General features: G+C 42.0%; 1 protein-coding gene across 2 annotated transcripts in view; it reads right to left on the reverse strand.

Moving 5' to 3' along the window:
* Positions 1-1,834: 1,834 nt before the first annotated feature.
* Positions 1,835-14,247, reverse strand: part of chd7 (chromodomain helicase DNA binding protein 7) — a 45,387-nt gene continuing 32,974 nt past the window's right edge. The window contains exons 24-38 of one of the 2 annotated variants that reach the window (XM_073849921.1): positions 12,866-12,955; positions 12,320-12,423; positions 10,862-10,991; positions 10,644-10,701; positions 10,499-10,559; positions 10,079-10,415; positions 9,778-9,986; positions 8,513-9,280; positions 7,429-7,586; positions 5,970-6,197; positions 5,440-5,838; positions 5,149-5,346; positions 4,882-5,019; positions 4,686-4,790; positions 1,835-3,679 (exon numbers count right to left, since the gene is read on the reverse strand). In XM_073849921.1, coding sequence (XP_073706022.1) covers positions 2,642-3,679; positions 4,686-4,790; positions 4,882-5,019; positions 5,149-5,346; positions 5,440-5,838; positions 5,970-6,197; positions 7,429-7,586; positions 8,513-9,280; positions 9,778-9,986; positions 10,079-10,415; positions 10,499-10,559; positions 10,644-10,701; positions 10,862-10,991; positions 12,320-12,423; positions 12,866-12,955 — 4,021 coding nt within the window. In that variant the 3' untranslated portion in view covers positions 1,835-2,641. Of the gene's footprint in view, positions 3,680-4,685; positions 4,791-4,881; positions 5,023-5,148; positions 5,347-5,439; positions 5,839-5,969; positions 6,198-7,428; positions 7,587-8,512; positions 9,281-9,777; positions 9,987-10,078; positions 10,416-10,498; positions 10,560-10,643; positions 10,702-10,861; positions 10,992-12,319; positions 12,424-12,865; positions 12,956-14,247 lie in introns of both variants that reach the window. The other variant, XM_073849920.1, reaches the window with a different exon arrangement.

Raw genomic sequence — 14,247 nt, forward strand, 5'->3', positions numbered from 1 at the left:
ATACAAACTCATAACTGATTATTTTTCCCCAGAATTGCATTATATAATCTCATAATTCTTGATTTCCATGAAGCCCATATTTATAATACATTATAAGGGTATTCTTAAGGCATTATAATGAATGCATATTGCATTATAAAAAACCTTATAATATGTTGTATCATCTCATGAGTATTCATAAGAACAGTTTTAATGTATTATAATTTTTTACTTATTTGTGGTTATAGCTTTTAGGAGTATGATTACCTCCTCATAGTTAAAACGTATTATAAGTCTCATATCTTGCCATGTTACTCATGTCACTTTACTTAAAGCATACAAAGACCACTAAAAATATTAATAATTAATATTTCTCAAAGAGCCATAAGATCAGGTATCAGATCAGATGAATGTGTAATACGTATTATCAGTTTGATTATTTTAATGCTACCCTTTAGACAGCTTTTGATAAGTAACTAGCTGATAAGTAATAAGTTGAGATATATACTTAAAATTGCGAGTTATAAAGTCAGAATTGTGATATACTCACAATTGACTTCTTTAAAATTGCATGATAGAAACTCAGTTCTTGACTTTGTTTCTCAGAATTGCATGATACAAACTTAACTTTTTCTCAACTTTACTGCTCAGAATTGTGATATAAACTCAGTTCTTGACTTTATTTCTCAGAATTGCATGATATATACTCAAAATTGCAAGTAAAAGTCTGAATTGATACAAACTCACAATTGCATGATAGAAACTCAAAATTGCGAGTTAAGTCATAATTGTAAGATATAAATGAAAAAATTGAGCCTTTTCCTCAGAATTGCATGATAAACTCACAATTGCAAAAAATAGTCTAAATTGCGAGTTAACAAGTTTATATCTCGCAATTTTGACTTTTTCATCAGAATTGACTTTATAAATTGCAATTGCTAGTTTTTATCATGCAATTCTTACTTTATAACTCTCAATATAAACATACTATATGAAAATACCAGAGATGGCTTGAAGAACAACATGCTGTTACAGTCGTCTGCTGATTCTCAACAAATTCTCTACAAAACATTTCTTTCTGCACTTTATTCACTTATTGCACTTAACTTGTCTATATAAGGGATTTCCAGGAAAGTAATTTCATTACTTCTATGAGTCTCTGGTACCGCTATCAAGTGTGAATGAAACAAATCACACATGCAAGTTTAATGCTTCATAACGGCGGTAGGTTATTATTATGCAATATTTTGTGTCACGTGTACTATACATTTTTAAATATTGCCGATACTGGTATATTGGAACACCCCCTAATCAACAATATTTCACGGTTGTTGTCAATACTGGTATATCACAACACCCCTAGTTCCAAGTGTAGAAATAAAGTACTTTGCACCTAAATTCAACATTGCTACAGCTGGAACTACACATTTGGTGCTAATGATTAAAAAAAATCTTTACAATTATTTCAAACAAATCTAATTTAGCAGATCAAATAGATGTAGGCATGAAGTGAATGAACAATTTATTCTGGTAGATATATAAAAGGTTAGTTGCCATCAGAGGATGCTGTTTGAAATCCCCACAGAGCTACACAAACACCGTTTTGGTTTCCTAGGCGAATATTGTGAGTCACTTTTATTAAAAGCATCATTACTACAGTTGGCAGCAATTTACAGTTCATCATACATGATGGTTTCAAAAAAAAAAAAAAAGAAAAAAAAGAAAAAGGACACTCACAAAAGAAAAAAAAAAAAAACATGTACAACATTTATGTCTGTAAACTTCAAGGCTAGTTAGAATTGAGGTAATGCTGTTCAGCTTTGTGGCTAAAGTAACAAAAGTCCATTCAAATAGATAAAGGTACCTGATTTTATTCTTACACCAGTGCATTAACATGGATACAATGAGACAATTTGACTGCAGTAATTTATTTCATGTCGCTTTTTCACACTTTCCGGTGTTTAGTCAAGAGAGTAAAATTGAACATTCAAAAGCTGCCTTCGTTATTGCTGTCTCCACAGGTCGAGAGGTCTCCTCACCCGTTTGGATTGTCAGTGTGAGAGACTGGGAACAGTCCGAGTGTAGGCTATGATATGTGAGAACTTTGCCCGCTCCTCTCAGCAGAACAGTACAACGAAAACCACGATTCTTCCTCAGCAGCGGAGAGTGTCTTAATGCCGTTAAATTGTACACCACTGAATATTACGAGATGCTACTCATTGTTACAATATCAACAGTAGAGAGAGAGAAAAAAATATGACAACAAAACAATAATATTAAAATAAGGAGAGAGCAGCATAGCACTATTGGAACGATTAATTCCTATAATATTTCAGGAAATTTCCATCTCATCTAGAAGGCACCCACACAGTGCCAAAGACTTCAAGAAAAAAAAACAACAACAAAAAGTAAGGGAAAATACAGGAAAAAACACCCTTTTGACATCCGCACAACTGTTCACGTCATCCCTGGCTATGCTAATGGTTACAGAGACAGCTTATTTGCTTTCCTCTCAACGTTACCTGTCAACAAAAACCAAACGACCAAAGTGTTTTGGATATTGAGTTGGCATGTAAACAACTGGAATAACCATTCTGTCAGAGTTCAGTCTGCGTCTCCATAGCCCTGGGGAAATGTTAGAAGGCCTGATTCAGTTCATTTTTTAGTCACTTTTGTCATCCTCATCAGCAGGGTCATCATCCTCATCATCATCATCATCATCGTCCTCATCATCCATTCCACCCTCCATGGAGTCTATTTCCTCTGCCGGCCCTGCCAGGTCATCATCTAGTACTGATGAATCAGCAGTCTTGTTCTGGCTCTCCTCTGAGTCACTGTCTTCAAGTGTGTTGTCAGCAGTTTCCACGTCAGCCGTGGAGGCGTTCTGGTCCTGATTTGTGCGGGGCCCTTTACCGGGCTCCTTGTCCTCGCCGGCGGCCCCCAAGGCTCCGGACACAGCGCTCTGGAGGTCAGCTAGAGAAGCTTGGGGGAAGCCTGGGATGCCCAGGCCGCCGAGGCTGGGGGGTAAGAACATGGATGGGTAGAAGAGGCCTGGGGCCATGGTGGACAGTAGGAAAGGGTTGAAGGCTAGCGGGTTGGTGGACATGCCGGCGGCGGTGGCGGCAGCGGCTGCTGCGTTCAGCGCGGCTGCATCGCCGGTTCCCTCTGCAGACTCTGTTTCGGTCGATTTATCCTCTTCCTTCTCCTCATTCTCATCTCCTTCGTCCTTGGTCTCCTCGTCCATCTTCGGCTTGGGATTCTCCTCAGATTCTGCCTGTTCTGCGCCGTTGGTGGCCGTCGCTGCGGCCGCCAGGTTTCCTCCAAACAGACCTCCCAGGCTGAACATGTTGGGGAGGCCACCCATGCCAGGAAGCATGAGAGGCAGCATGGCTGCGGCGTGCTTGGCGTCCACTCCCCCTCCGAGAGCAGGGGGAAAGCCCATGAGGCCAGCAGCCAGCTGGAGACTCTGGAGGTTCTGCAGGCCCTGCAGACTGGTCAGGTCCATACCTCCAAACAGCCCATTCATCAGTAAAGGATTAACGCCGGATGTGGAAGCCGCCGCTGCTGCGGCAGCCACCTGGGCTGCTGCTGTCGCCTTGGCGATCTCTGATTTGGGTCGCCTGCCTCTGCGGCGCACACCCTCCTCTCTGACTACTGGCCCAGTCAGAAGACGGTCAAACATGGCCTCTGGGAGAAAGCCCTGGAAATAAAAAGGAAATATTATAACTTGAGTATATACAATAACAATGAAAAGTTTGCCATTAGTATGATTACGCTTTAAAAAAATGTGTCATTTGGGAATGCTCCAAAATTAAAATTCTGGATAGAAACCAAAAATTCTGGCAGCACTTGGCCGTAATAATCATTTACCATTTTGTTAAATATAAAATAAGACTTTTTAAATTTAAATGATACTGAATTAAAAAGCCAATAAAAAAATTGGGCAGAAAACATCTTAAATATCAATATATTATTTTTGTTTTAAACTGATTTTTTTGTTGTTTAATTATTCAAATAAGTTACATTCATTTTCAGTGCATCTCTAGTCTCTTTGGCTCTTCAAAGCTCCATTTATTTGATCAAGACTACAATAAAAACAGTAATCGTCAAATACTTCAGTTTAAAGTGCTTCTTATTTATTCCTGTGATGAGGAAACATGTCAGTCTTCAGTCAGATGATCTTTTAAAGATAAATATGCTGACTTATTGCTCAAAAAAATTTCTTATTGAAAGTTGAAATCTGTTGTGCTGCTTTATATTTAAAGAATTCTGAAAAAAATGCAGTTTCCACAGAATTTTTTTTTATATATAGTTCATTTGCAAAAACAGGACATGCATTATGCATTCCAATTAATCTCAATCAAACTGCAGTTGGGTTATTTTGATTAAGTAAAAGTAACAAATTACAGCTAACTAACAAAAAAAAAAAATCATAGAAAAACATGATTTTTTTGAAAAAAAAAAAAAAAAAAAAAAAAAAGATCAGTTTTGGCGAATAAACTTCATATATTAAACCGAAATCTTTTGTAATATTACAAAATGCGGTTTGCTGAATAAAAGTATTTAAAAGAATAACATTACTCAACTTAAACGTTTGAGTGGTAGTATAGTACATAATTTTTTTAAACAAAGTAATAAGCAATTTTATTTATGCCAATTACTAATTATTTAAACGTAAATAATCCAAACGTAAATAAAAGACTCACTGATTGCTTCACAATATCCGTCCAGTCTGGGGCGATAGCAAATTCTGGATTTTCAACCAGCCAGCGGGGTAAATCCTTCATTGGAGGTGCCATGGCTCCTCCCATCTGTAGTTACACAAGTTAAAAACGTTATAGCGAGTGTAAAGAATATTTTGTGGGAAATAAACCAGCTCCATTCATAAACATTAACACTTGCCTTTCTTCCATTCCTAACATTAACAACAGGGACCCTCTCCTCCCCAGTCAGCGTATTAATGTCGATCTTGTTGGGATTGCGGCATCTGTGTCTCTTCTGTTTGGGCTTGGCAAACTGAGAAAGGAGGTGGTCCTCATTCTTCTGAAAGATAAGAAGAGTGCTCAGTAAGATAAAACACAGGACATCCCCACATCAGCCAACAGGGGAGGACAAAAAAAGAAGAAAAGAAAAAAAGGAAGTTGAGTGGGCACAAAGAAGTGAACTCACTGGTGCATATCCAGGCATATCCATAGTGTAAGTGGGGTGCTGTCTCAGCCACTCCCGTAGGTCCTTAGTGCTGGGTCCATCTTCCCCTGTAAGATGGCTTCCCTCTTCTAGAGCTTCAACAGGAGCTTTATGTGCAGGAGATGACATGGGTCTGTTTGCACGCCCATCCACAAAAGCTTTGGTCCCATCGGAATTTTCCTGTAGATGCAAAAGGAACAGAAAATGTGCTTAATGGGTTAAAATGATGAGTCAATGCAAAACTCCCACATCACATCCTGACAGGATACGTACCGCATTGAGTTGTCCTCTCTTGTTCTCCACAAAGAGCAGCTCCAACCCCTCCACATTTTTCCTGCGACCTCTCTTTCTCCGGTTGGGGAGTTCAGAGTCAAGTAGAGAGCCGTTGGCTCTTGGTCTAGAGGAAGCGCCTGCTTGCAGAAGCTCCATCTGTGCTTTCAGGGCTGCGGAGGAGGCCATGGCTCCAGGGAAGGCGGAGGAGGAGGCGGACACGCCGTGCAAGGCCTTGGTCAGGTCCATGGCCTGTGCTTGGCCTTCTGAGGCATGAGACTCTCGTAACTGAGCGACCATCTCCATGAGGTTCCTGCGCTTGGCAGCCCGCTCTGCCTCGATCTCCACCTTCCTCCTCCTGCGTCTGCGCTGCCGAGGTACCGACAGGCTCAAAGCATCGTCCTGGACCAAAACAATGAGAGGGTGTTTAATAAATGTATTTTATAATGTTAAACTTTTTAGACAACAGGTGCATCACCACCCATAAAGTGAATCTCAGGGGGCGCAGTAGGCCAGGTTGGGGGGGGACTTGCCTTGTTGACCTGTGGTGACATGGTGAGGTCCTCACTGCCACTATAGCTGGTCTGACCCACCATTGAGAGATCACCAAGACTCCGCCTCTGCAGGGGGCTGTCCGTTGCCATGGAGCTGTAGCCAGGCAACAGGCCTGGGAAGTCAAAGAACTGCCTCCTGTTGGAAGGCCACTTGCCCTTCATGACCGCATCACAGATGTTGTCCATACGATTGATCATTACCCTGTCCTGAAGTACAAACACAAGAGCAGCACAAGTGTGAGTGAGTGTGTGCGCGTGGATGCATACATAATGAACTAGAGGGTACACACAAAGGGTATCTCATTTTCTCCATTTCAGCTCCGGTTTCATGTCCCAAGGATCTTATAATGCAATTTTGCTGTTATTAAAGGAGGAAGCTCTGAACCCATCAATACAGTCTTTTCACTATGCATCACATCATCATGTCTTCCGCAAAGCTTTGAGCTTGGCTTCATTTAGCTTTAAATCACTTTTGTGGCAAATTATATATGTATATTAGTACATGCTAGAAGAGGGGGGAAATGGATGTGTTAAAGGAGAAGTTCACTTCAAGAAACAACATTTGCAGATAATTTACTCACTCCCTTGTCATCTAAGATGTTCATGTCTTCAGTCGAAAAGAAATTGCATTTTTTGAGGAAAACATTTCAGGATTTTTCTCCATATAGTAGACTTCAATGGTGCCCGCGGGTTTGAACTTCCAAAATGCCGTTTAAATGCAGCTTCAAAGGGCTCTAAACGATCCCAGCCAAGGAAAAAGTATCTTATCTAGCGAAACGATTGGTTAATTTCCAAAAAAAACAAAAAAACAACCTTACTATTTATATATATTTTTTTAACCTCAAAAGCTTGTCTCGTCTAGCCCTGCGTCCTACAAAAATAGTCCTAAATTGCTGCAGAAGTACCGAACCAGTGTGTACAATGTGAACACACAACGAGGGTCCAAAGCCCTTTGCAAAAAAAACAAACAAAAAAAAAAAAAAGGTAAAAGGGAGTGTTTCAACATAACCTAACTGTTACGAACCAGAATGTACAGTTCCCGCAGAGCTAGACAAGACGAGCATTTGAGCTTAGAAAGTATATAAATTGCTTTTTTAAATTTTTTTTAAATTAACCGATCGTTTTGCTAGACAAGATACTTCGTCAGCTGGGATTGTTTGGAGCTTTTTGAAGCTGCATTTAAAGTGCAATTTTGAAGTTTAAACTCACAAGCACCATAGAAGTCCACTATATGGAGAACATTCCTGAAAATTTTTCCTCAAAAAACAGTTTCTTTACGACTGAAGACAAACAGACATTAACATCTTGGATGACAAGGGGATGAGTAAATTATCTGTAAATTTTTTGTTCTGGAAGTGAATAACTTCTTTGATGCATAGAGTTAATATATATATAAAAAAAATGTAATTGAAAATATGGGAAAAATCGTTTAACTAACCTTGGGCCAGAAGGAGAACAGTGAACGTTCACTGAACATCTGAGAGGCTGACGGCTCAACGTCATCAACGCTGAAGCAGTCCCTGGTCTCATCACGGGCCGTGCTCAAGGAGGCGTTACTCTCCTCATCGAAATTCTTCCTCTCAGAGGCGGCTCCAGCTGCAAATAAAAATGATCTTTTAATACAAGCTAGCGCACAATTAGACTTCTCAGATCAAAATCAATGCCGTTTTGCCAAATACAGCATCTTAAAAAGGTCAAGTGTGTAATTTCTTTCTATCCCCAGCAAAATATGAAGAGAAAGCTTCATTTCCCCTCCAAAATAAATAAACGCTTTCGAAGTGTTACTTTTTAGGAATCCTGACCAGCCAACAATTTGATACTGGCTCAGTAAAGTAAATTTAGGGCAGGGTAATCAGTACAATTGATTTTTCTTTTATGTCAAAAATCATTAGGATATTAGGTAAAGATCATGTCCCCTGAAGATATTTTACTGAAAGATATCCGACTGGAAATATATCAAAACTTAATGTTTGATTATTAATATGCATTGCTAAGAACATTAGGACAACTTTAAAGGCGATTTTTCAATATTTGGATTTTTTTTTGTTTTTGCAACTTTCAGATGATATATAAATCTCAAAATAAATTGATCCTTATGACTGGTTGTGTCACATTTGTATGTTTTATATTAATATTATAATTTATAGCCTATGTTTGACACATGATTTAAAGGCTAAAATGTGATAATTTTTTTGTTTTGTGAACACTTGTATCTGTACTGTAAACTAAAGTGCAGTTCTGTTTCCTGTACATTAGACATACAGAAAGTACACACTTCATATATTTTATTAGGAATTTGAAGCTAATTTAAGGTACTCCAGCAAAGTAACATGAAAGAGGATGTAGTGGATTTAGCCTAATCCTAGATTAAGTAGTCATTTAAAGTAATTAAAAAAAAGCTTGTTGTAAAACTGGTTTGATTTGCTTTGGGATCATACAACAGTGTCTTGGGCATGTTTCTCTGATGCACAATGAACGTAGAGTCAACAGAAATAAAGTACTAAATAATGCCTAACATTCACCTTCAGCTTGTGAAGATTTTTCTGATTTGTCATCCTCATCTATCTTTTCTTCCTCATCTTCTTTACAGGTTTTGTCAGTAGAAAGTTTAGTTTCAGTGATTGAGGGTGGCTCTTTCTCATCCTGAGCCATTTTGTCCTCAGGGGTCGTGGGCTCCTGAATCATGGGCTTCTCATCAGCCATACCATCCACAGGACAACCCTCCTCTACCTTGGTCTTAACCTCCATTGTATCATCTTTCTCCTCCACTTCCATCTTTTCCTCTTTAGGCTCGTGTTTAAGACCCAAATCGTTTGCTTCCTCTTCTTTTTTAGGAGAGAGGGCTTCAGGTTTTTTTTCTTTGACCTCTTCCATGTCACCATTCTCAACTTTGGGCACCAACACATCTCCCTGTTCTTCCTTCACCTCCTCATCTTTAAGCAGGTTCAGAGGTGTAAGAGGATCAGAACCGATGGGCAATTCTGCACCCTTGCCCTGTGTGAACTTCCTATGAGCCTCCAGGAAGCTCAACTCGGGGTCGTTGAGGATGTGATAGTCAGTACGGCTGACACCGTGCTTTGCGGCACCCCGCAGGAGGTCTCGGTCATGGCGTCCGGGCTCCCACCAGGCTGGGAGGTCGGGGCTCGGTTGGCACAGACTCAACCTCTCATCTAGCTGAGGGTGCGGCAACACCTGCTCCCTGATCCGTCGCAGCAGCTCGATACGATAGAGCGTCCGTGAAGCCCGTTCTTCTGTAATGGGGTCAATGATAAGGGTGGGGTCTGGCAGCTCTGTAAGCAGAAAGATGTCCGGTTGCATAATTAATAGGACAATTAAAAATAAAAAAACACAGCAAAATAAGAAAATGTTATACTGTTTTGTATGAAAAAATAAAATAAAATAAGAAAAATCGCCTTTAAAAGTTTTAAAGTTAACTTTTAAAGTGCAAATAAAGCTCTTAGTAATGCATATCAATCAAAAATTAAGTTTTTATATCCTAATGATTTTGGCATAAAAGAAAAATCTATAATTTTGACCCATACAATGCATTTTTGCTACAAATACACCTGCACTTCTCAACACTTGTTTTGTGGTCCAGGGTCACATATAAGCTAATATCAATACTGTTTTGAAAAACTTGCATGTATGTTTCTTTTAGGGATGAAGATGTAAATAGACAAGGAACTGGAGCTACTTAAAGGTAGCGGAAGCAGGCTAGGTTGTGATCACAATGAAGAAAAAAAATGTTGAGACTAGACAAAAACAGACAATGACGACAGAAGTTTACCTGTTTCGGATTTGACCTGCATCCGACACACCCGCTTGCACATGGCCACAAAAGAGTAGTAATATTTTTCCAGGCTTTCGTCTGTCTTCTTGTCTAGACGAGCAAAAGCACGGAACTGGGACCAGTCAAAGCACTGTCTGTGCACATCATAAACCACACCGAATGTGGATACCACACGGTAGAAATCGGCCTCTTCACGCCTTGTCCATCTGGAAAACAGATGTTCGTAAATGGAAATGAGGTGATGTGTGACTAAAGAATTATAGACTTTTCTTATATGAAAGATCTAGACGTAACTAACCTCTGCCGTCTCTCTTTAAAATAAGCCGCTCCGTCAGCCAGCAGGGCGGCGCTGTCAGGCATGAAAGGTGATCCCTTGGCCATGAAAGGCCCTCCTTCAGCCATAAAAGCCACCGCTCCATCCGAAGCATAAGCTCCTCCCTCTGTTACCATAGCAAGGATGTCATCGCGAGGACGGCCTCGGCGCCGGTCGGGTTTGGTCATGGCTTCCTGCCTCAGTTGCTCACGCTTGTGAGTGCGCTGATAGGCCGTGATGAGGCGGCGCAATCGGGCTGTCAGGGCAGAGGCCGGTGGCCAGTACAAATTGCCTGCTTTCCCATTCTCACCAAGCTTAGGCACTGAGAGTGGACAAACAGACAGGAATAGTGAGGAAAAATCTTAAGTATGATGGGTAAAACCTGTGTGCTGGGGAAATAAATACCTTCCCGAGTCTCGCCATCCATCCCATCGTCTTTATCATCCAAAGGAGAGTTTGTAAAATCCTGTGAACATGGCAAAGACGACATATTAGTCTATTACCAATGCTGATTTTAGATACAGTCAAGACTAATATTTTCCGAACTCACATCCAGATCATCTTTGAATGGCATCCGGAGTGGCTTGTACTCTGGGTCCTCATCCTCTCTATTGTGAAAAAGAAAAAGGCTTTTAGTATGGGAGAGAAAACAAAGAAAAGAAGCAAAAGGAAAGCGGGGTGAGGGATAAAGAAAGAGGGAGAGAGCCAGAGAAAGAAAGAGCAGGAGGAGTCCCTCTTGCTGGGGCTGTGATTTCGGGCCAAACTTACCCCTCGACACCATCTGCCATCATGTCCGCTCCCCTCTGCTCGGCAGCGATGGCCTTGGCATCGGGCATGCCCACCCTCTCCAGGAAACACAGGGTGGGGTCAGCACGCATAGAGTTATACTTCTCGTAGCCTAGCGGAAGAAAAGAGAGCAGCGGTGAACATAAAATATGCATAATTACAGGCTGGGCTGTGGGCTGGGGAGCTATTATTTCCCCTGGTGATGTGAAAGCAGGGAAAAAGTATTACTGGTGTGTCAAATGCAGTTTAAAACTAAATTGAAAAAATTAAACATTTAAATAAAACATCAGTTGTGTGAGGTGGTAAAAACCTCTTCGAAAAGCTACCAAAAGAAAAAAAAAAATCCTTGAAAAAAACTGATAAAGTAAACCTTTTCAAAAATGACCAGAAGATTAAATCAAACCAAAGAACAAAAAAAATTAAAAGAGACAAAAGGCCGAGCCAAAGGAAAATGCCCGTTGAAACTGTCCAAGCAGAACAGATTCGAGCCTGCGGATCCCTACAGTGCACAACAGGGGAGGCGATTGGCAGGCTGGACCCACTTCAGCTGAGCCGCTGATCAGACGGGGCTTGAGCACCCCCCCTCCCCTGCAAGAACATCACATTTCAATTAGGATTTATGCGGTGACACATTGTTCCTAACTGCCGCCGCGCCCCGAGCCAAACTGTAATCATGAGGGGGTTTATAGGCCATCACTCTTTCCTCTGCAGTCCAGGCCTGCCACCTCTTCTCTCCCTGTTTCCTCCCCAGACCTCCCTACTGAATTGGGATTATGATTAAGAACAGGCTGCCTGTGTTATATACACGCTCCTGTGTGTGTGTGTGTGTGTGCATACGCATGTACGGAGGCCAGCTGAGTTAACGAGGTAGCGCAGCGCACCGGGGGAGACCAGAGAGAGAGCTCTCTGTACACACATTTACGAAAAAGACCAATCTGAGAGAAGCATAAAAACCCCTCGCCAAGATTAATATCGGTGGCGAGAGGAGCAGACATTATTAAATAAAGCAGCTATTACTATACTTAATACAATTAAAAGTCAGCAGCTGAGAAACCCCTCTCCATCTCTCTCTTTCTCTTTTTTTTAAATACAGCTTTTGGCCCTGTTTTCCGCAAAAGATAAATTGGGACAGCTGCGCAGCTTCACAAAAGAAAACAATCACGTCCCAAACTGGGAATTTAGCAGGTTCTCCCAGAACACTTCTTAACACTGCGGGTCAATGTTAATAAAATGTGCTGAGAGGTGCCTGTTGCCTCTGATGGATTAGATCTCGGCTCTTTCCCCCATCCATTTTCCCAGCCGCCCTCCATCAGCCATTCGGAAAATATCACAGATCAATCTCTAGGCGATATCACAATAGGTCAACATTAGCAATTATTGTCGCCTGTCACCGCAGACATACCAATCAGAGAGCGTCAGCTGAGAAGAGGCGGAGCTTACCATGTTTAAAGACGCCGATTAGGAGGGACTTGTCCGCTTCGAGATCCCACCAATCAGTGGGGACGTCGGCGTGGAACGGTTGTGGGATCCAGATATCCAACTCGCTATAAGACAAACAAACACAGGAAAGAGTGATTAAAACCAGGAGATGGCCACAGCGGCACATAATCTAATGAGAGCAGCATTAATGTCTATCTGCAGACATCTGGTAGGAAACACGAGCATTAGCGAGCCGCATCTCATTTAGGCCCATTTCTCATCTTGTTTATTCAGGGCCAACCTGATTACGGCCAGAGATCTGAGCCACTCGCTTATCTCACCCCGTGCACTTGCGTGCACACGCGAGCCCCTCGCAGTCATTAGAACTTCAGTCGAGTCCTTGAGAGCATCAACATGGCAAGCACGTTTGCACATTATAAATGCATGCACATCTGGGTGGGGGTGTTGTCAGAAAGAGGGGGAGGAGGAGGAGGAAAAGGTGATGGAGGGAGAGGAAAGATAACAGCAGGCAGGATTCGGTGGAAGGGAATGGAGAGAGATGCCAACCTTGAATCAGTTCCCTCCAGGATTCTGTCGGCGTGGTCTCCGATGACTTCTTGTCGCAGATAGTAGAGCATGCGGACCCGCAGCAGCACTCTGTCAGAGATAGAACGAGAAAAAAAAAACACACACAAAAAACAAAGATGAGTTGGGGTTAATGGAGTGACACACAGATTGAAAGGAAGGAAAAAGGGACAAAGGGAAGCGGAGAAGGCAGAAAACAAAAGAGTGAGTAAGTTTGGCCAGCTCTGAGCTGTGCCAGCAGCAGTAGCAGCAGCAGCAGCAGCTCTTTGGCATGTGCCATGGCTCATCCATCATGCTGCCAGGGCTGATTAGCCACGCTGTGCGGCAGCCTCCACGCCTGACAGATGGCTGCACATAATCACCTCTGTGTGTGCCGCCTTTCACCCGCTTCCAACAGGTCTGCCTGGCACCTGGCCTGGCACCGCGCCGCTGCGCTTGGGGAGCCGCCCGTACCCACCCTCACCCCCCTCCACGCGTACACACTCCAGCACCTTCATCCTCTCGTTTTCATTTCCTTCCTAATGCTGTTAGGGAAGTTGGGGAGGTGCTAACGGGACGCCTCCAAAGTACAGAGGCAGAAGTTTGCAGTGCGGCGAGCAGATGGTTGGCGGTCTAAACACCTCGCATTTATCGTCTCGTAACGTTTCCTCAGCTGTTGCTCTGTTCCCATTCTCTGGATGCACATCAGAGCCAGCAGTGTAAACCATGTATTGCTTTCTCTCTCTCTCGCTGTCGCTGTCTAGCGTTAGGCAGGACACAACAAGAATGCTGGCCTGGCAACAGAAATTATTTATCAAATGAAACCGGAGAGGCCTCGCAAAACAAAAGACGCAAGCCGGCGGCACACAGGGCATAATAGACGTGCGGGGCGAGAGAAGAAATCGTCATGTGCGGCCTGATGAGCTGAATGATGAATTATTGAGTGATCTTAAAATCTTTAATTTCAGCTTTGAAAAAGATTCCTGTCATTCATTATTTCAGGGACTTGGCAGAAGCCTTTGCCAGAAAGATGGAACTCTTATTTTTTTTTTGCCAGATTCTCTACAGCTGGCCATTTTTTAACTGACATTCATTAGTCAAAGCTAAACTACGGAGGAGCCAAGCAACTTAATGAAACATCTGCACCACAAGGTAACAGCACTAACTCGCTTTTGGACACGTTCAGCTAATCGTGCAAGTTTGCTTCAATTACTTTTTCAACTTGAAAAGCTCTTCATAAGCTTTCAAATGCACCTGCTTCTGAGGATATCAGGCTTGGAAGGCAAAAGGTTACTTTCAAACAAGACGGCAGGAGATAAAAACTTTTGAACATAGGCTTTTCAGTTTTTTTTTATTTTATTTTTTTAACTTAAATTACTGAAATG

Source organism: Garra rufa, chromosome 10 (assembly GCF_049309525.1).
Source record: "Garra rufa chromosome 10, GarRuf1.0, whole genome shotgun sequence".
Classification (NCBI taxonomy): Eukaryota; Metazoa; Chordata; class Actinopteri; order Cypriniformes; family Cyprinidae; genus Garra; species Garra rufa.